Genomic DNA, 21,721 nt, shown 5'->3' with positions numbered 1-21,721 from the left:
AGCTGGTTAGCTAGAAATCGACCTGATTTGTTACTGTGTTCAAAATTCTGCAAGCGAAGTCTTTGTATAAGGAATTGTGTTTTTTTATTAATAGTTTCATTTAATTCTAGTTTTGTTTTGCATATTTTGTTCAATGTTTCCTGATCTTGGTGGGACGCGTAGGCTTCTTCTAGTGATTTGATGTTTTTTTCTAATTCCTGAATATTTTTGTTTTCTTCTTTCTTTTTGTGTGATGAGAAAGAAATTATTTTACCTCTCATCACAGCTTTCCCTGCTTCCCATAGAACAGAAGCAGATATTCCGGGAGTGTCATTAAAGTCTAAATATGAAGTCCATTCCTTTTTAAAGTATTTAATAAAGTCTTCATCTTTAAGTAGTGATATATTAAATCTCCAGTTTTTACTTGGCGTAGTATTATTCTTGTGCATTAGTGTTAAAGATACAGAAGCATGATCGCTGACAGCTATAGGATGAATCTCAGTGTCTGAAATGTCACACAGCAGTGAGCTGCTGACCAAAAAATAATCCAGACGAGAGTAAGAGTGATGAACATGCGAGAAAAAAGTATATTCCTTACTGGTGGGGTGAAGAGAGCGCCATGCATCGCAAAGACCAAAGTCGTTCATATACTGTTTGATTATATTTGTGGACTGCCAATTACGCTGAGTTCCTGTTGTGTTGAGCCTATCCATTTCTTCATTTAGTCCAAGGTTGAGGTCACCGCCAAGAATGAGTGTGCAATCAAGGTGTTCAGAGAGTGCACTAAAAAAACCGTGGAAGAATGAGGGTTCATCAACATTTGGACCATATATACTAACAATACATAGTTTTTTGTTCAATATTGATAGTTTAATAATTAGAAATCTACCCTCTGGATCTATAACTGTATCGAGTACTGTAAAATTAACATTTTTATGTATTAAAATTGCTACTCCCCGTTGTCTAGAATTATAACCGGCTGCAAACACGTTAGGAAACTCAGGTGTTTTAAGTTCATTTAAACCTGTGACAGGTTTGTGAGTTTCTTGTAATAAAACAACATCTGCCTGTAGTTTTTTAAGCTGGTTAAATATTTTTAACCTCTTTCCTCTGGTGCCAGCTCCATTTACATTCCATGTGACAAACCTCAGCATGCCCTTAATTGTGCGTGTATGTTTAATGATGTATGCTGGGTGTTTCGTTTAGACAGGTGGAGAGAATATGGAAACATCCCTTGTTTATAAATAGAAAGAGAAAAAGAAGTGTGGTGAGAGACTCCATAAGTCTGACTATGTGTGTGAATATTCACTAATATGAACAAGCGTGGCTTGCTTATGTGTCCTGCAAGTCTGTGCGTGCTGTGAGGCTGTTGTGAATGTGCTGCCGTTGAGCTGATGTGTTTGCGTGATCGTGTTGTGAAAATATGGAGAAATAGAGGGTGTTGTTTGTAGGTGAGTGGGGGAGTAGGTGACCACAGCAGTGAAAGACAAGAGAAAGAAAGAAACCACATGAACTGTGAGCGACAACAAAAAAAAAGAAACGAAACGGAAACATTCCAATTAAAGCAATGACGGAGGGTGACGGTGTTATATCTGCTATGACATCCTACTGATATTACTAGGTTAAACACATTTTAAAGGAGAAAGTGTGAATGAATAAGAAAAGAGTGTAGCGGGTTCTTATCTGGAGTGCAGTTAATATAACCACGGTGTGGTGCCGGGGTCGCGGTAAAGCTGTCCGTCCACGTAGAGCCGGTCCACGGCGATGACAGCACGGGAGCCTTTCTGGATGAAGCTACGTCGAACTGGGAACAGGACCTTGCGTCGTTCCAGGATCTCTTTGGGGAACTGGTCGTTCACGCTGAAGTCCAAAGCTCATTTCAACATGTTGAAGCCATGAATGAAAGAGAAGACTGAGAATGGATCACATGATGTTTAAGGTGTGTCATGAGCAGTGTTTGTCAAGGTACTTGAAAAAAATAGTCAATAACTAACTACTGATTACTTCTCCAAAAAAGTAATCCCGTTACTTTACTGATTACTTATTTTTAAAAGTAATTAATTACTTAGTTACTTAGTTTAAAAACACAATTTACAACCTGGACAGGTAATAAAGCAATAGATCTTTCAGCCCAATTCTACTTTTTCTGCATAATCCATCATACAAAACGTAATCAAATGGAAAAGTCTCTTTTAAAAACTTGTTTTACTAGTTGTAATCTTTTAACTTCATGCATTTAACTTCATGCTAGCTAAGGGTAAACGTAAATTCAGTAAAATCATAATTCACGTCGGCAGTAATGACACCCGGTTACGCCAATCGGAGCTCACTAAAATCAATATTGAATTGGTGTGCAACTTTGCCAAAACAATGTCGGACTCTGTAGTTTTCTCTGGTCCCCTCCCCAATCAGACCAGGAGTGACATGTTTAGCCGCATGTTCTCCTTAAATTGCTGGCTGTCTGAGTGGTGTCCCAGAAACGATGTGGGCTTCATAGATAATTGGCAAACCTTCTGGAGGAAACCTGGTCTTGTTAGGAGAGACGGCATCCATCCCACTTTGGATGGAGCAGCTCTCATTTCTAGAAATATGGACAAATTTATTAAACCCCCCAAAATATGACTATCCAGAGTTGGGACCAGGAAGCAGAGTTGCAGTCTTACACGCCTCTCTGCAGCTTCTCTCCTCCTGCTATCCCCCCAAAAACCCATCTCCATAGAGACTGTGTCAGCTTCCAAAAAGACAAAAAACAAACTAAAAACCAGCAACAAACAACTTAAACATATAAAAATCACAAAGAAAGAAAAATACAGTATCCACATCTGAACCAAAGAGTAAAACAGTGAAATGTGGATTATTAAATATTAGGTCTCTCTCCTCCAAGTCTCTGTTAGTACATGACTTAATAATTGATCAACAAATTGATTTACTCTGCCTTACAGAAACCTGGTTGCAGCAGGATGATTATGTTAGTTTAAATGAATCAACACCCCCGAGTCATTCTAACTACCAGAAATCTTGAAGCACAGGCCGGGGGGGCGGTGTGGCAGCAATTTTTCACACCAGCCTATTAATTAATGAAAGACCAAGACAGACTTTTAATTCATTTGAAAGCCTGATGCTTAGCCTCGTCCACCCCAGCTGTGAAACTCAGAAACCAGTCTTACTTGTTATCATCTATCGTCCACCTGGGCCTTACACAGAGTTTCTGTCTGATTTCTCAGACTTTATATCTAATTTAGTTCTGAGCTCAGATAAAATAATTATTGTGGGTAATTTTAACATCCATGTAGATGCTAAAAATGACAGCCTCAACATGGCATTTAGTCTGTTATTAGACTCAATTGGCTTCTCTCAAAATGTAAAAGAACCCACCCACCACTTTAATCACACTCTAGATCTTGTTTTAACATATGGCATCGAACCAGAACATTTAACAGTGTTTCCTGAAAACCCTCTCCTGTCTGATCATTTCCTGATAACATTTACATTTACAATAATCGATTACACAGCGGTGGAGAGTAGACTTTATCAAAGTAGATGTCTTTCTGAAAGTGCTGTAACTAAGTTGAAGAATATAATTCACCCACTGTTATCACCTTCAATGCCCTGTACCAACACAGAGCAGAGCAGCTATCTGAACGCTACCCCAACAGAGGTCGATTATCTTGTTAATAATTTCACCTCCTCACTACGTACGACTCTGGATACTGTAGCTCCTGTGAAAACTAAGGTCTCTAATCAGAAGTACCTGACTCCGTGGTATAATTCTCAAACACGTACCCTAAAGCAGATGACTCGTAAGCTGGAGAGGAAATGGTTTGTCACAAATTTAGAGGATCATCATTTAGCCTGGAGAAATAGTTTGTTGCTTTATAAGAAAGCCCTCCGCAAAGCCAGAACATCTTACTATTCATCACTGATTGAAGAAAATAAGAACAACTCCAGGTTTCTCTTCAGCACTGTAGCCAGGCTGACAAAAAGTCAGAGCTCTTTTGAGCCAACCATCCCTTTAACGTTAACTAGTAATGACTTCGTGAACTTCTTCACAACTAAAATTTTTATCATTAGAGAAAAAAATACCAATAATAATCCCACAGATGTAATATTATCTACAGCTACTTTTAGTACCATTGGTATTAATTTAGACTCTTTTTCTCCAATTGATCTTTCTGCGTTAAGTTCAGTAATTACTTCTTCCAAACCATCAGAATCAGAATCAGAATCAGAATGGGTTTATTGCCAGATGTTGAGGTTTACAACATTAGGAAATTGCTGCGGTGCTTCAGTGCAGACAATAAGAATTAAAGTGCTATGTAGAAAGAAAGATATGTGCATGAGATATACATGAGATATATACATGAGAATAAGAATTATGAGTGCTACGTAGAAAGATATATACATGAGTGCAGGTGGTGATCAGTGCCAAACATGAAATGATGCAGTGACACAGCGTAGGGTCATGTGTTAGTGGCGGGGACAATCATGTGGTTATTGTTCATGTGTCCAACAGCAGAGGGGAAGAAACTGTTCTTATGGTGAGAGGTTCTGGTGCGAATGGACCGGAGCCTCCTGCCTGAGGGGAGCAGGTCAAACAGACTGTGTCCAGGGTGAGAAGGGTCAGCTGAGATCCGGGCTGCACGCCGCAATGTCCTGGAGGTGTACAGGTCCTGCAGAGATGGGAGTCTGCAGCCAATCACCTTCTCAGCAGAGCGCACAACACGCTGCAGTCTCTGTTTGTCCCTGATAGTGGCTCCAGCGTACCACACGGTGATGGAGGAGGTGAGGATGGACTCGATGATTGCAGTGTAGAATTGCATCATCGTCCGTGTTGGCAGGTTGAATTTCTTCAGCTGCCTCAGGAAGTACATCCTCTGCTGGGCTTTCTTGATGACGGAGGTGATGGTGGGCTCCCACTTCAGGTCCTGGGTGATGGTGGTACCCAGGAAGCGGAATGAGTCCACAGAGGTGATGGGGGTGTCAGTCAGGATGATGGGGGGGAGTGGGGCTGTGTGCTTCCTGAAGTCCACAATAATCTCCACTGTCTTCTGGGCATTCAGCACCAGGTTGTTGTGGCTGCACCAAGACACCAGACGTTCAACCTCCCTCCTGTAGGCAGACTCGTCCCCGTCCGAGATGAGCCCAATGACGGTGGTGTCGTCTGCGAACTTGATTAGCTTGACAGACTGGTGGGTGGAGGTGCAGCAGTTGGTGTACAGGGAGAAGAGCAGAGGAGAAAGAACACAACCCTGAGGGGAGCCGGTGCTGATGGTCCGGGAGTCCGAGACATTCTTTCCCAGCCTCACGTGCTGCTTCCTGTCCGTCAGGAAGTCAGTGATCCACCGGCAGGTGGGATCAGGCACATTCATCTGGGAAAGCTTGCCTCGGAGATGGTCTGGAAGGATGGTGTTGAAGGCAGAGCTGAAGTCCACAAACAGGATCCTGGCGTAGGTTCCTGGGGAGTCCAGATGCTGCAGGATGAAGTGTAGGGCCATGTTGATGGCGTCGTCTACAGACCTGTTGGCTCTATATGCAAACTGCAGGGGGTCCAGGAGGGGGGCCGTGAGGGTCTTGAGATGGGAGAGAACCAGGCGCTCAAATGACTTCATGACCACAGATGTCAGAGCCACGGGTCTGTAGTCATTTAGTCCAGTGATCCTAGGTTTCTTGGGGACAGGGATTATGGTAGAGGACTTGAAGCAGGCAGGCACATGACATGCCTGCAGTGAGGAGTTGAAGATGCCAGAAAACACTGGGGCCAGCTCGTTTGCACAGTGTCTGAGGGTGGCAGGAGACACACCGTCTGGGCCGGGAGCTTTCCGAGCATTCAGACTCCTAAACTGCTTCCTCACATCTGCTTCATGAATATGAAGAGTTGTGGTCGGAGGAGGGGGTGTGAAATCCTCTTTTGTGTGGGGTGAGGGGGCGGGTGTTGCAGGTGAACAGTTTGAAGGTGGTGATGGCTCTATGGAGGGGGGAGAGGTGGGGGAATGAGTGACCAAAGTGCCTCTATTGTTGGGGTCGTTGAAGGTGTGAAGGCTGCCTGATGGCTCGTCAAAACGGCAGTAGAAGTTGTTAAGGGTGTTGGCCAAGAGCAAGTCATCAGTGGAGTGGGGGGTTTTAGGCTTGTAGTTTGTTATATTCCTAAAACCTTTCCACACAGAGGCCGAGTCATTCTCTGAGATCTGCTGCTGCATCTTCTCAGAGTGCTGATGTTTGGCAATGTCCACTTCTTTAGTGAACCTGTACTTGGCCTCTCTGTAGCAGTCCCTGTCTCCGCTTCTGAACGCCTTACTCTTTTCCAGCCACAGCTTTTTGAGTTTAGGAGTAAACCAGGGTTTGTCATTGTTATAACTCACCCTGGTGCGTGATGGCACAATGCTGTCCTCACAGAAGTGGATATAGGAGGTGACAGTGTCCGTAAACTCGTCCAAGCTGTTAGAAGCAGCCTTCATTGTGTCCCAGTCTGTAGACTCCAAACACGTGCGAAGCTCCTCCACAGCCTCGTTGCTCCACAGTTTTTTAGTCCTCACGACAGGTTTGGAGAGCTTCAGCCTCTGTCTGTACGCGGGGATTAGGTGGATCATGACGTGGTCAGAAAGTCCGAGTGAAGCGCGGGGCACCGCGCGATAGGCCCCGCTGATCGTACTGTAACAGTGGTCTAATGTTCTCTCCTCTCTGGTCGGGCATTTAATATGCTGCTTATATTTTGGAAGCTCATGGCTCAGATTGGCTTTGTTAAAGTCCCCAAGAGCAATGATGAGAGAGTCCGGGAATGTCCGCTCCGTGTGGAGAATCTGCTCCGCGAGTGCGCACTGAGCTGCCTGCGCATCTGCGTCTGGCGGGATGTAAACAGCGGCCAGGATGAATGAAGCAAACTCCCGCGGAGAATAAAACGGTTTGCAGTGAATAAAAAGATATTCCAGAGAGGGAGAGCAGTGCTGAGCAATCACTGTTACATCTGTGCACCAGCCACTATTGATGTAGAAGCAGACACCTCCACCTTTGGTTTTACCGGAGAGAGCGGCCTGCCGGTCCGCGCGCAGCAGATGAAAGCCCTCCAGCTTGAGCGCGCAGTCCGGGATGTCCTCACTGAGCCACGACTCCGTAAAACATAAGACACAGGAGGAGGCAAAGTCTTTGTTCATGCTTCTCATCAGGGCCAGTTCGTCTATCTTATTCCAGAGTGAGCGTACATTAGAAAGGAAGATCCCAGGAAGGGCCGTTCTCAGTCCGCGTTTCCTCAAACGCACGAGTACGCCGGCTCGCTTACCTCTCTTTCAACGTCTCACTTTCCTGATCAGAGTCAGCAGTAAATCTGCCACAGATGCGACAAATATTGGAAATAAATCCACAGGCGTTGTAGTCCTGCAGTTAAGGAGCTCTTCTCTGGTGTAAGAATATCCAGAGGAGTGCCCAGACACAGAAGAAATGCACAAAAACAAGACAAAAGTAACGCACTGAAGCACCAGGGCATCCATACGCGGCGCCATCTTGGTTATAACCAACGTGTCTTTTAGACCCCATTCCTACAAAACTGCTCAAAGAAGTCCTGCCATTAATTAATTCTTCGATCTTAAATATGATCAACCTATCTCTAATGATCGGCTATGTACCACAGGCCTTCAAGCTGGCTGTAGTTAAACCTTTACTCAAAAAGCCATCTCTAGACCCAGCAGTCTTAGCTAATTATAGGCCAATCTCCAACCTTCCTTTCATATCAAAAATCCTTGAAAGAGTAGTTGTCAAACAGCTAACAGATCACCTGTAGAGGAATGGCTTATTTGAAGAGTTTCAGTCAGGTTTCAGAGCTCAGCACAGCACAGAAACAGCTTTAGTGAAGGTTACAAATGATCTTCTTATGGCCTCTGACAGTGGACTCATCTCTGTGCTTGTCCTGCTAGACCTCAGTGCTGCGTTCGATACTGTTTGACCATAATATCCTATTAGAGCGATTAGAACATGCTGTAGGTATTACAGGTACTGTGCTGCAGTGGTTTGTATCATATCTATCTAATAGACTCCAATGTGTACATGTAAATGGAGAGTCCTCTTCACACACTGAGGTTAATTATGGAGTTCCACAGGGTTCAGTGCTAGGACCAATTCTGTTTACATTATACATGCTTCCCTTAGGCAGCATCATTAGAAGACATAGCATACATTTTCACTGCTATGAAGATGACACCGAGCTCTATCTATCCATGAAGCCAGATAACACACACCAATTAGTTAAACTGCAGGAATGTCTTAAAGACATAAAGACCTGGATGGCCGCTAACTTTCTGCTTCTTAGTTCAGATAAAACTGAGGTTATTGTACTCGGCCCTGAAAATCTTAGAAATATGGTATCTAACCAGACTTTTACTCTGGATGGCATTACCTTGGCCTCCAGTAACACTGTGAGGAACCTTGGAGTCATTTTTGACCAGGACATGTCCTTCAGAATCAGAATCAGAATCGTGTTTATTGGCCAAGTATATGTGGAGACACATACAGGGAATTTGGTTCCGGTAGATGGTGGCTCTCAAGCACAGCCATGTAAATCTCACACACACACACACACACACACACACACACACACACACACACACACACACACACACACACACACACACACACACACACACACACACACACACACACACAAGTGTCTATATATACACATTACACATACATACACAAAGCTGTGTAAACCAACTATAAATAACGAATCTAAACTTATATACATAAAATACAGAAATGAATGAGGTGGAATGAATACTACAAAATGTACATAAGGTGCAGTTGCAGTCTGGCAGTGGGAGCAGTGTGACAGGTCAACTGTTAAGAAGGGAGATGGCGAGGGGAAAGAAACTGTTCCTGTGTCGGGTGGTCCTGGTCTGCAGGCTTCTGTACCGTCTGCCAGAGGGCAGCAGATCAAAAAGTCTGTGTGCAGGGTGTGAGGGGTCTGTGATGATTTTCCCTGCCCGTTTCCTGGTTCTTGAGAGGTACAGATCCTGGATGGAGGGCAGGGGGGCGCTGATGATCCTTTCTGCTGCCCGTACAGTCCGCTGCAGTCTGCTCCTGTCCTGTTTAGTGGCTGCTCCATACCAGACTGTGATGGAGGAGCACAGGACAGACTCAATGACCGCAGTGTAGAACTGGATCAGCAGCTCCTGTGGAAGACTGTACTTCCCCAGTTGTCAAGTACATCCTCTGCTGGGTCTTTTTGAGGATGGAGTTGATGTTGGTCTCCCACTTCAGGTCCTGGGAGATGGTTGTACCCAGGAACTTGAAGGTCTTCACAGTTGACACAGGGCTGTCTGATATGGTGAGGGGGAGTAGAGTTGAGGGATGTCTCCTGAAGTCCACTGTCATCTCTAGAGGGAGATGTAGAGGGAGAACAGTAGTGGTGAGAGGACACATCCTTGAGGGGCACCAATACTGAGGGACCGGGTTTCAGAGGTGATCTCCCCCAGCTTCACTTGTTGCTTTCTGTCTGTCAGGAAGCTGGTGATCCACTGACAGGTAGCTGGTGACACGCTGAGCTGGGAGAGTTTGGAGGAAAGAAGTTCAGGCACAATGGTGTTAAAAGCCGAACTAAAGTCCACAAACAGGACCCTGGCATAAGTTCCCGGGCAGTCAAGGTGTTGCAGGATGTAATGCAGCCCCATGTTCACTGCATCATCCACCGACCTGTTTGCCCGGTAGGCAAACTGCAGAGGGTCCAGCTGGTGGCCTGTAATGTCTTTCAGATAGGCTAACACCAGTCGTTCGAAGGATTTCATGACCACAGACGTCAAGGCGACAGGTCTGTAGTCATTCAGTCCTGTGATGGTGGGTTTCTTGGGAACAGGGATGATGGTGGAGCGTTTGAAGCAGGAGGGAACTTCACACAGCTCCAGGGATCTGTTGAAGATGCGAGTAAAGATGGGAGCCAGCTGTTCAGCACAGGTTTTGAGGCAGGAGGGTGAGACGCCGTCTGGTCCGGGGGCTTTCCTGGGCTTCTGTTTCTGGAATAGTCGGCTCACATCCTGAGTGTGTATTCTTAGTTTCAGGGAGGAGGAAAGGGGGGTGAGAGGTGTGGTGGAGGTCGTTGAGTCTGGATTGGAGAGGGTGGTGGTGGTCGTTGAGTCTGGATTGGGGAGGGTGGGGGTGGTCGTTGAGTCTTGATTGGGGAGGGGCAGGGTGAAGGGGGGAGAGGTGGAAGGTGTGTTGGGGGTCAATGTCTGAAGCAATGTCCCTGGGGAGGGGAGGGTGGGGCATGGGAGTCTGTCCGTCTCAAACCTGCAATAGAAAGTGTTTAACTCGTTGGCCAGGTCTTTGTTTGCTTCAATAGTGGTTGGGGGGCGTCTGTAGCTGGTGATTTCCTGCAGGCCCCTCCACACTGATGCAGGGTCGTTGGCTGAGAGCCGTTCTTCCAGCTTCTGGGAGTAGATGCTTTTAGCTGCTTTGATCTCCTTGGTCAGTGTGTTCCTGGCTTGCTTGTACAGGACCCTGTCACCACTTCTGTAGGCGTCCTCCTTGGCCTTACGAAGATGTTGGAGTTTAGGAGTGAACCATGGTTTATTGTTGTTGTATGTGCAAAAGGTCTTTGTTGGCACACACACGTCTTCACAGAAACTGATGTATGACGTCACAGTGTCCGTGAGCTCATCTAGGTTCTCAGATGCAGCTTCAAAAACAGTCCAATCAGTGGAGTCAAAACAGTCCTGCAGTTCCTGCTTTGCTGCGTTAGTCCACTTCTTCACAGTTTTGACTACAGGCTTGGCACGTTTGAGTTTTTGCCTATAAACTGGAATAAGATGGACCATGCAGTGATCAGAATGTCCCAAAGCTGCCCGGGGCACAGAGCGATAGGCATCTTTTCAACGCACATATAAAACAAATATGTAAGAATGCTTTCTTCCATTTGCGCAACATCTCTAAAATTAGAAATATCCTGAGAGATTTATGAGATGACAACGACTCAGGTCAAGAAATGTCATTACTTCCAGGCTCGACTACTGTAATTCATTATTATCAGGATGTCCTAAAAACTCGCTGAAAAGCCTTCAGCTAATCGAAAATGCTGCAGCAAGAGTACTGACAGGGACTAGAAAGAGAGAGCATATTTCTCCTGTTTTGGCTTCCCTTCATTGGCTTCCTGTTAAATCCAGAATTGAATTCAAAATCCTGCTCCTCACATACAAGGTCTCAAATAATCAGGCCCCATCATAGCTGGATTGGCCATCGGGCATACCAGGCATTTGCCCGGTGGGCCGCTGGCAATTTTTTGTTTTTATGGGCCGATGGATTTTTTTTTTTTTTAGGAAGGGTATATATAATGAAAGGTGTTGGATTGGCCAATTGGTCATGATCGTCTCTGGGCTGGACCAATTACAGCCGAGGAGGCCGGATGCACCCTCCCCCTTGTTTAGCAATCACGTGATTTTTGCGCATTGCATGCCGGGAACTAGTGGCAAAACAATCCAAGTACCGCATCAAATGCAAGCATTTGCAGCACCGCAAAACGTTCATTCTCCGGTTCCAATACCTTCTTGTTTTTTCTTTGCCGCACAAAAAAGGAATGTACAAAACAAAAGGAGAACAATGCCGGTCCATACAAAGACAGACTTGACGAAAAGACAAAGAAAAGATACGAGGAAAAAATCAAAGGAGTGAAAGGGTCAGACCACACAGAGTGGACAAAAGACGTTAGCGTGCTGCCCAACTTTCACCACGCTCAGATTTATAATTATACAGTTCTTGGAGTGAGTGCATACACTCATGAAGTTTAGTAACTTCAGGTCACTGCAACAAGCCCAGGTACAGTTTACTGACGGATGGGTACAGGACCTTGAAATGCACCGTGTAGAATGAAAGACCATCATACGAACAAAGGTAAGTTTACCAGTCTCACAAATCGTCGTCATAAATACACATTCGTTAACCGTTTATTAATATAACCTTTGAGCTCAACGGTAATTAATTAGTAGTGGAAATAATTTCTGGTAGCATTACAGAAATGTAGCAATGACAATAATATTGTATGTTGTAATCGCACTGGGCAATTAGTGATACAAACCAACTGTTTTCTCCTGTGAATAAAAGTATATGTTTTTGTCAATGTACCATAATAACAGAAGCGAAACGTAATATTGTGTCAGGACAATTCACTATTTATGCACAATAAATAAAGGAGCATAGCGTGACAACTTCTGTTCAGTGCCAGACTTCCTTGTAACCTGTCACCAATTATGTTTAAAAAAAATGACATATTAACTACTACAAAACTCTGACCTTTGTGGGAATGCTTGGAGCAGACTAACTTGTGAGCTGGAGTGTTCTGAGACGTTATATTTGGTATATCCAGACCATCCGTCGGCTCTTACTTCAGAAACATGGCTTAAAAAATGTCTCTTCAACGACGTAATCCGATAAAAAAAATGATCTCTCTACCCGTCGGCTTCCCGTGGCTGTCATGCGACCGGCTATTGAAGTTAATAATACAACAGCTTCTTGCCATTTTTTGGGTTTCTTTTTATCGCTGTGTAACTGAGTTCAATTGAAAGCCTGCGTGCGCTAGTACCTCTTGCCACAAGTTCCCAGAATCCTTTGTGGGTTTTACCCCTGAATGACGTCACATTTTCAATCTTTATCCTGGTGGGCCGGTCTCTAGTCAAAATGCCCGGGCCGATTTTTTTTCCCAGTCCAGCCTTGGGCCCCATCTTATCTTAATGACCTTGTAGTACCATATCACCCTATTAGAGCACTTTGCTCTCACTCTGCAGGCCTACTTCTTGTTCCTAGAGTATTTAAAAGTAGAATGGGAGGCAGAGCCTTCAGTTTTCAGGCCCCTCTTCTGTGGAACCAGCTTCCAGTTTGGATTCAGGAGACAGACACTATCTCTACTTTCAAGATTAGGCTTAAAACTTTCCTTTTTGCTAAAGCATATAGTTAGGGCTGGACCAGGTGACCCTGAATCCTCCCTTAGTTATGCTGCAATAGATGTAGGCTGCCGGGGATTCCCATGATGCATTGAGTTTTTCCTTTCCAGTCACCTTTCTCACTCACTATGTATTAATAGACCTCTCTGCATTGAATCATATCTGTTATTAACCTCTGTCTCTCTTCCACAGCATGTCTTTATCCTGTCTTCCTTCTCTCACCCCAACCGGTCGCAGCAGATGGCCCCGCCCCTCCCTGAACCTGGTTCTGCTGGAGGTTTCTTCCTGTTAAAAGGGAGTTTTTAACAGTCGGGGCGGTCTGCCTCTCCCCACCGCAGGGAAAAGGGTAACACCACCTGGGTCTGGGTGCAGTTCCCCCCTCCAGGGGCAAGGGTACCTAGACCCGGTTTGTAGAGTACGCTTGGGGAGTGTGATCGTGTATACAGCGTCTTTTTATGTCTGTCTCCACGTCGGTTGAGTGTGGAGTAAGTGCATATGAGAGCATGAGGGTGGGAATGGATGTTTGTGTCTGTGTGTGCCTGTATGTCTGTGTCTATATGTCAGGTTGGGTATCAGACACCACCTCTCTGGGGACATCTCAGGCCCTCCAAGGTTTGGAGGCCTATCTCCACCCACCGACCACTTCCCCTGCCGGTGGCGAACTCCCTCAGGTGTCGGTGCGTTGGTGGTTCTTTGTGTCTGGGGGTGGGCGTCCGGGTACACACCGGCTCACTCCTTGGCGGCCGCTTATTGGGGCTCGCTCGGGCCACTTCGGAGGTGGGGTGCCCCCGGCCTCTCGGCCTGGGGCTCGGTCACTCAGGCACAGCTGGCTGCCGGCGGAGCTCACGGGCGCGTCACTGCAACTCCCCCTGGCTTCTGCTCCGCGGCTGCTGAGTGAGCCCTCATCTGGGACTCTCCTTAGCTCTTACTGGGACAGTGGCGCGGCTGCCCCTCTGTGGGTCTTCCTTGGTCTCTTGTGTTCTGGGGGCCTCTGGATGTCTGGAGTTTTGATCTCCTCCATACCTGCTTCATACCATAGAGGACAGGGCTGTGGCTCCCCACACTCCCTAGCAGATCATTACATGGAGAAACCTTTGGAATGCAAGCATGCTGATCCACACAGGTATGCACACAGGTGTACACATGGGTATTCACAGACGCGGACTACAGCTTCCTTGGCTGCTGCCTCAAAGAACATTGTGCGCTGTCTATCTTGCGTGCTGCACAATATCGTTTATTATTTAGTAACTATTGATATTTACTGCTAGCTAGTTTATTGTGATGGTGCTTTTTTTTTCTTATTATGTTGCTCTTTGTTGTTTGCTTTCTCTTGTTTTTTTTTCTCCATACAGGTGACCCAGGTGTTTTTTTTTTTTGTTTGTTTGTTTGTTTTTCTCTCTTCCCCCCCTTCTCACCGTCACTTCTCCCCTTTGGTTTTCTTTCTCTCCCTCTCTTTCTTTCATTCTTTCCCCCTGTCCTATCCCACAGTCATGTCTGTCCCGTTTGTAGCAACTGAAAATAAAATAAATTCATAATTATAATAAAGGTCAATCAAATGGACCAATATGGCAAGGCCAGGATGATCCACTTGGTAAAATAAATCCGCTTGGCATCTTTCTTGGCCTTAAGACAACAATTCTGATGGCTATAGATCCAAACGGGACAAAAAAAAAAAAGGGAGTTTTTCCTTCCCACTGTTGCCAAAGTGTTTGCTCATAGGGGGTCATATGATTGTTGGGATTTTCTTTGTATCTATGAAGCGCCTTGAGGCGACTTTTGTTGTGATTTGGCGCTATTAGGGATGGGTATTGATAAGATTTTAACGATTCCGATTCCATTTTCGATTCTGTTTAACGATTCGATTCTTTATCGATTCTCTTATCGATTCTTTTTTTTTTTTTAAAAAAAGGAGAACACTAAGGTCGATTAGCTCAGAGCTTTGTTTTATATCTTCTCTTTGAACAAGATAGAAATTTAGGAGTAACATGGCCTTACAAACCCAACAGTGAGATCTTGAGAGATCCAGCCTACGGCTCTTCAATGGGGTGTCACAGGGTCCCCAGGAAAAAAAAATTGTAAATGTAAAATAATAAAATAAATATTCTTGTGAGACATATCACATATTGACGGGGTCGGGTTATGTTAAAAAGTATAAATTGTTATACTTTGTTCATTGGTTCAAAGGTACCCCACACTTCTTTTTTTGTTTGCTTGTTTGTTCTGGTGTATTTTTCATTTGAACTGTTACTCTGCCAGAGTACTCATATTTACAAGATGGCATTGAACGCCCCATTGGTGTATCAGGAAAACTATTTTGTACGTATGTTCCTTGAAGGGGATTGAAGTCGTTCTTTTTTCCACCGCAGCGAAGGGCTAGGAGTAGGAGAGGAGCTGCTGTATGTTTTTGTTATCGAATCGATCTGATTGTGAAATAAAGCATATGCAGTGAGAAAGCAACTCCAGGAGTCATCCCTGCCTTAAAGCTGCAACATTCTTCTGTAGCAATAACAAAGTATAACATAAATTGTTCTGTGGCAATTACACAAGAATATCCAGTAATGTCCCTGCCCACAATTAAACACATTCACTTACCAAAAATCGGGGGCATCAGGGCCCTGTTTCAGGAAGCCGGTTTAGAAAACTCAGAGTGAAAAACGATACTCAGGGTTGAGTAACCCCGAACTGTCCAACTCGGAATATTCGGTTTCAGAAAGGCTGATAACAATTAGTTCAGTCAACGCGGAGTTGCTTTAACCCCAAGTTAAGCGCGCGGACGAGGATACATAAAGCCCTGATAAGCGGAGCACAGATTAAGCGAGTCACCATGGAGACGGAGGGAAAGAAGGCGCGGTCAATGTATTTCACAGCGCTTGAGGCCGAAATTCTGATGGCAGCATATGCCGATAACATGCAAATTCCGCGGAAAAAAGTAACACAGCCACAGCTGCAAAAGAAAGGGAGCATGCATGGCAAAACATAGCCGACAGAGTCAATGCCTGAGTGTTAATATAAACATTGATCTAGGGATTTCCACCCATCTAACACGTTATTTTATCATATGTTATTTTATTTGTTATTTTATACATTTTATTTTGTGACGTGATGTGAGCGCAGGTGCAACCCAACAGGCCCCAAACGTTCCTGGCAGCAAGTAAAAATGAAATATAAAAATATAGTCCAAACAGGTAAGGTGTAATTGTATTATGAGCCATAGTGCTTGGTCTGTTTGTCCGATGTAAATCAATTGCAGTTAGAGGCTACATTAATTTTCTTTCTGTAAGCACTTATTGAAATTATCTGAGCACATTACAAGTACATATTTGCTTACTCTGTATGCTCAAATGTGGCCCGTTATAGCCAACAGAAAAAAAGCGGAGGCCCGAAAAACAGGTGGGGGTCCTCCACCACCACCACTCACAGAGGCTGAGCAGTTGGCCCTCAGCCAAAACAGTGGGCGCCCTGTGGCCGAAGGCATCTCTGCGGGGACATCCTCTGAGTCAATAACCCCGCAAGACACAAGTGCCTACATAGGGGGTAAATCCAAAATAATACATGATGTGCATACATCCTTTCTTCACAGTCACCTTTGCAGTGCTGCTCATTCATTTGATAAACTCTTTACCATAATGGATTATTTTGTAGTGAAGTTATTTTCCTACTGATTTTGCCTTCCCTCAGTCTTGGTTGTCTTTGAGAGCATAATGACAATGAAGTGTAAGGTGATTGGTATGTTTGTTAATTGCCATTTGGTCCCTTGTAAGTTATAAGTGACCTGTATAAACCTCATATTCTATCAGTTGATGGTGGTGGTGTACTGCATCTGGTGCAGCCTCCTGTTGAGCCAGACCAACATGCAGTTGTGAGTAATACTCCACAGATTATATGAGTTTACAGTAGAACAGCAATGTTGTTTATTTCTTTACTACAGGAAAATAATGAAGAAACATTGACAGCTGTTACAGAGGAGGAAGCAACAGAGACACTTTATGAGGTTTACATCTTTTAATACTTTGTGTACAGGAAATACAGGCGACCAATAAAGCCAGTTGAACAAAAAAATCTGTTTATTCTTCTTTCAACATGTTGAGGTGATGGGTCAAAGGAAATGATTGTGACATATGGTGTCTCTGACTGCTCTTCCATCTTGTATGTCCGTGGGAGGGTCAGGATGTTCATGGTTTGGATCACTGCTGATGTTTGGTTCAGAAGGACAGTGTTCTCCTCTAATTGTGGCAATGTTGTGAAGAATCACACATGCCACAATAATGTCACATGCCCTTTCTGGGGTGACCCTGAGTCTTTGCAGGCACTGGAACCGGGCCTTAAGCATTCCGATAGTCATTTCAATTCTGGCTCTTGCCCTGCAATTAGCCAGATTATATCGCTGCTGTGGGCCCGGTTCAGGGTCAGGGTAAGGGGTAAGCAAATAGGGTAAACATGGATACCCCCTATCACCAAGCAAGTAGCCAGTGAACTCTCCTAAGACAGAAGGATACACTTCAGTTCAAATGTCCCTGAAGCAATTGGTCTTTATATATTTTACAGTATTCTCAACTCACCATGTCCAAATTTTGTGCTCAGTGTACATTCACGGAATATTTGTGAGTCATGGACAGAGCCTGGCCACTTGGCTTCCACATTTGTGATAATGTTGGCAGCATCACATATGATCTTCACAGTGCAGAGAACACAAATTAGCATCCATTACTATGATGAAATAATTTGTTAGTTTGAAATGCTACAGGGAACTATGTACCTGTACATTAATGCTGTGGAAAGACTTCCTGTTCACATAGTCTCCTTCATTTACTGAAGGAGCAATGATTGGAATGTGAGTGCCATCTGTACAGCCAATCACGCCTGGGAACCCTGAAAATAAATGTAAAATTTAAGTAGTAGTCCAAGTATCACCACATCATACATTAAGTTTTGGTCATCCTGATACCTGCAATTTTGTGGCATCCCTCTTTGATAAATCTTGTGGGTCTGTGACCGGGGAACACCACAAACGAGTACAGGAGACGTTTCAGTGCAACTGTAACATTCCTGACTGCCCGACAGACGGTAGCCTTGGAAACGTGCTCAGCGTCACCAATATTATACAGAAAGCTCCCGTTTGCAAAAAACCGAAGTGCAATACAAATAATATGTAATGAACTGAGAGCATGTCCGCGATGTGTCACATGCGTAATATATGGCCTGAGGATGTTATCCAAATAAATTATAGATTGTGCTGAGAAACGGTAACGTTCGCACAGAAAATCATCAGGAAATGATAAAATGTCCAAACGCGCTCTGATCACTCTCTCCCGGCGGAGAGCTCTGCGGAGAATTTGGGCTTCACGATCTACTGGCTCTTCAAGGAAGGGGCACGCCATGTCCGACACTTCCTACTGTCAGGTTTCCGACAAAGGGGCGGAGACAGTCAGGGTTAGTTGTAGTAAACCTGCTAGGGGGCAGGTTAGCTTCACGGAGTGTGTCGTCATAGTGACTCACTCAGGCTTCAGCTGAACTCGCTTTGTGAAACCGAAAACCCAGAGTTTTCGTTAACTCAGGGTATACTTACTCAGTTTTTCCACTAAACCGGCTTCCTGAAACAGGGCCCTGCTGTGGCAAATGGGTGCAAGCCTTTGACCACAAACTTAGACACTGCTCGGTGACATTAGTCTATCCTGGCCTGAAAGGAGACGCTACCGGTAGACTGCAGCGAGAACTGCCAGCGAGCGCCAGCCAGACTCTGTCTGTCTCTCTCATCATGGTCACCTACATGTACAGTAATGGCAGGTCTTGTAATAAGGTAGATTGCGCTAACATAATATGCACTGTTAGTTGATTATTTACCTGCCGCATTAACGGGAGAGGACGTGCAAACGTTACCGCTGCTGCTGGGTTGAGAGTCACGAGTCCGGAGCGGAATTAAAAACGCGTGTCATCGCGTGTTTTGTGAGCAAATGCTTTTGCATATTCGTAGTGTTTCCTCCCTTAAATGAAATATCTACTTTGCAAGTTGCCCTGTTGTCATCGGTTCTCATAAAGTATAATCAAACTTTTGAGCGTTTGAGCCGCTTAGGCGCCATGTTTCCTGCCAGGTAAATGACGCTCCGCAACGTGGTGACGTCATTCGGGGCGACTGGAATCGATAAGGGAATCGTTTGCAAAAATGGCAAACGATTCCAAGGAATTGAAACAGTGGGAACCGGTTCTCAACAAGAACCGGTTTTCGATACCCATCCCTAGGCGCTATATAAATAAAATTGAATTGAATTAAATAAGTTGTCCTAACGGTCATCTTAAGTAAGCTTTACTTTTTTGAGGCAACGAGTTTAAATAAATAAATAAATAAATGAATAAATAAATAAATAAATTTTTATTTATATAGCACCTTTCAAGACAGAAAGTGCTGCACATAAGATTACAAGTCACAAAAAGATTTAAAAAGAGAAAATAAAATCAGGATGTCCAAAAAACTCGCTGAAAAGCCTTCAACTAATCCAAAATGCTGCAGCAAGAGTCCTGACAGGGACTAGAAAGAGAGAGCATATTTCTCCTGTTTTGGCTTCCCTTCATTGGCTTCCTGTTAAATCCAGAATTGAATTCAAAATCCTGCTCCTCACATACAAGGTCTTAAATAATCAGGCCCCATCTTATCTTAATGACCTTGTAGTACCATATCACCCTATTAGAGCACTTCGCTCTCGCTCTGCAGGCCTACTTTTTGTTCCTAGAGTATTTAAAAGTAGAATGGGAGGGAGAGCCTTCAGTTTTCAGGCCCCTCTTCTGTGGAACCAGCTTCCAGTTTGGATTCGGGAGACAGACACTATCTCTACTTTCAAGATTAGGCTTCAAACTTTCCTTTTTGCTAAAGCATATAGTTAGGGCTGGACCAGGTGACCCTGAATCCTCCCTTAGTTATGCTGCAATAGACGTAGGCTGCCGGGGGATTCCCATGATGCATTGAGTTTTTCCTTTCCAGTCACCTTTCTCACTCACTATGTATTAATAGACCTCTCTGCATTGAATCATATCTGTTATTAACCTCTGTCTCTCTTCCACAGCATGTCTTTATCCTGTCTTCCTTCTCTCACCCCAACCGGTCACAGCAGATGGCCCCGCCCCTCCCTGAGCCTGGTTCTGCCGAAGGTTTCTTCCTGTTAAAAGGGAGTTTTTCCTTCCCACTGTCGCCAAAGTGCTTGCTCATAGGGGGTCATATGATTGTTGGGTTTTTCTCTGTATCTATGAAGCGCCTTGAGGCGACTTTTGTTGTGATTTGGCGCTATATAAATAAAAATGAATTGAATTGAATTGAATTAGTTTCTGGTTTCCTTATCTGGCAAAGGATCTTCACTCCCGGGTAGGGATGGGTATCGTTTGGGTTTTATCTGATACCGGTGCCAAACCGGTACTTTTGAAACGGTGCTGGTGCTTAAATGGTGCTCAAACCGGTGCTTAAAGAATGGAGAACACAAAATTGGTCCACAAACCTCCCATGTTCGGCTGTTTTTTTGTAAAAAGATAACAATGTTAGCCTTTTCTGCAGCTATGGGGCATATATGGGATCACTCTTGCCTGGAAGCAGTGCTTAAACATTGGAAAAAAACACAAACTTTGTCCAAAAACCTCCCATGTTCAGCTGTTTTTTTGTAAAAAGATAACAATGTTAGCCTTTTCTGCAGCTATGGGGCATATATGGGATCACTCTTGCCTGGAAGCAGTGCTTAAACATTGGAAAAAAACACAAACTTTGTCCAAAAACCTCTCATGTTCAGCTGTTTTCCACTTTTTCTTTGGTCATTTTAGCCTTTTTGGCCAGGGTGAAGGGAGTATCTGCCATCAAACAAGAAGACAGCCGCATGTAGCTATGATGGTGTTTGCTAGTTCACCTTACATGCATTAATGTAATAACGTGGTTAGCCTACTCAACGTAAATTACACACGAACAACATTAAGCTACTCACGCAGAGAAGAACGGCTGCTACTGCCATCATCATCCTCATCATTTCTGCTACACTGGCAGGGCTAGGGGCCAGGACTCTCCTCTTTGGGTTTTTGGGGGATGCTCCGGGCCCGATAACAGGCAACCCACCCGCAGTAGATGTGCTCAGTGTGAGGTCTCGCAGCAAGCTATCAAATACGGCGCATTTCTCGGCTTTAAAAAACCCCCAAAAAAGACGCTATGCATCGCCAGGTGTTTCATCGGATTTGAGGTGTTACCTCCTTTGACAGTATCACAGTATCAGCTTAAAGCACTTGTTGCAGGCTGCTGAGTTTGCATATTTTGCTGTGAAGTACAGCCAGACTTTTGACCGCTTCGCCTTGGGCATTTTTAATCTGTAGCTCTACGTACCTGGTTCAAGGTTCAGGTTCAAGGTTCTTTATTTGTCACATGCATAGTTATACAAGTATAACACACAGTGAAATGTAGCCTGACACGCTCCTCGACATGTGCAAAAATTTTTTTTTTGGGGGGGGGGGGGGGGGGGGGGGGCGTAGAGGAAGAACATTATATATATATATATATATATATATAGTATATACACTGGGTGAATGTGCAGTAGTAGCAGCAAGCAGGTGAATTCTGTACATTAATATGAATAGACATCTGACTATTTTACAGGATAGACAATATAAACATATTTAAAATTAAAGGAATTTGAAATGTACATTGTGCCTTGGTTTAGAGTGTCTGGAAGAGAGTCCTGTCTCAGTCAGTTATAGATGATGTGAGAGGGCGGGTGTGTGTGTTTAGGGCCCGGATGGCTTGGGGATAGAAGCTCCTCTTGAGTCTCTCTGTCCTTGCCCGGAAGATGCGGAACCTTCTACCAGATTGCAGA

At 44.6% G+C, this 21,721-nt stretch overlaps 1 protein-coding gene across 1 annotated transcript; it reads right to left on the bottom strand.

The window, feature by feature from the left end:
* Positions 1–1,853: 1,853 nt before the first annotated feature.
* On the bottom strand, positions 1,854–7,087 carry LOC146673016 (uncharacterized). Its single transcript, XM_085400922.1, has 2 exons — positions 5,924–7,087; positions 1,854–1,891 (listed from the first exon to the last, which is right to left on the bottom strand). Exons 1-2 carry the CDS (start codon positions 6,564–6,566, stop codon positions 1,854–1,856), a joined length of 681 nt encoding a protein of 226 aa, XP_085257048.1. The 5' UTR covers positions 6,567–7,087.
* Between the last annotated feature and the right edge of the window lie 14,634 nt (positions 7,088–21,721).

The sequence above is a fragment of the Rhamphochromis longiceps genome, linkage group LG3 (genome assembly GCF_057381845.1).
Source record: "Rhamphochromis longiceps isolate RC_006_pf linkage group LG3, R_longiceps_female_GT1.1, whole genome shotgun sequence".
NCBI lineage: Eukaryota > Metazoa > Chordata > Actinopteri > Cichliformes > Cichlidae > Rhamphochromis > Rhamphochromis longiceps.
This window is presented reverse-complemented; position numbering and strand designations above follow the sequence as displayed.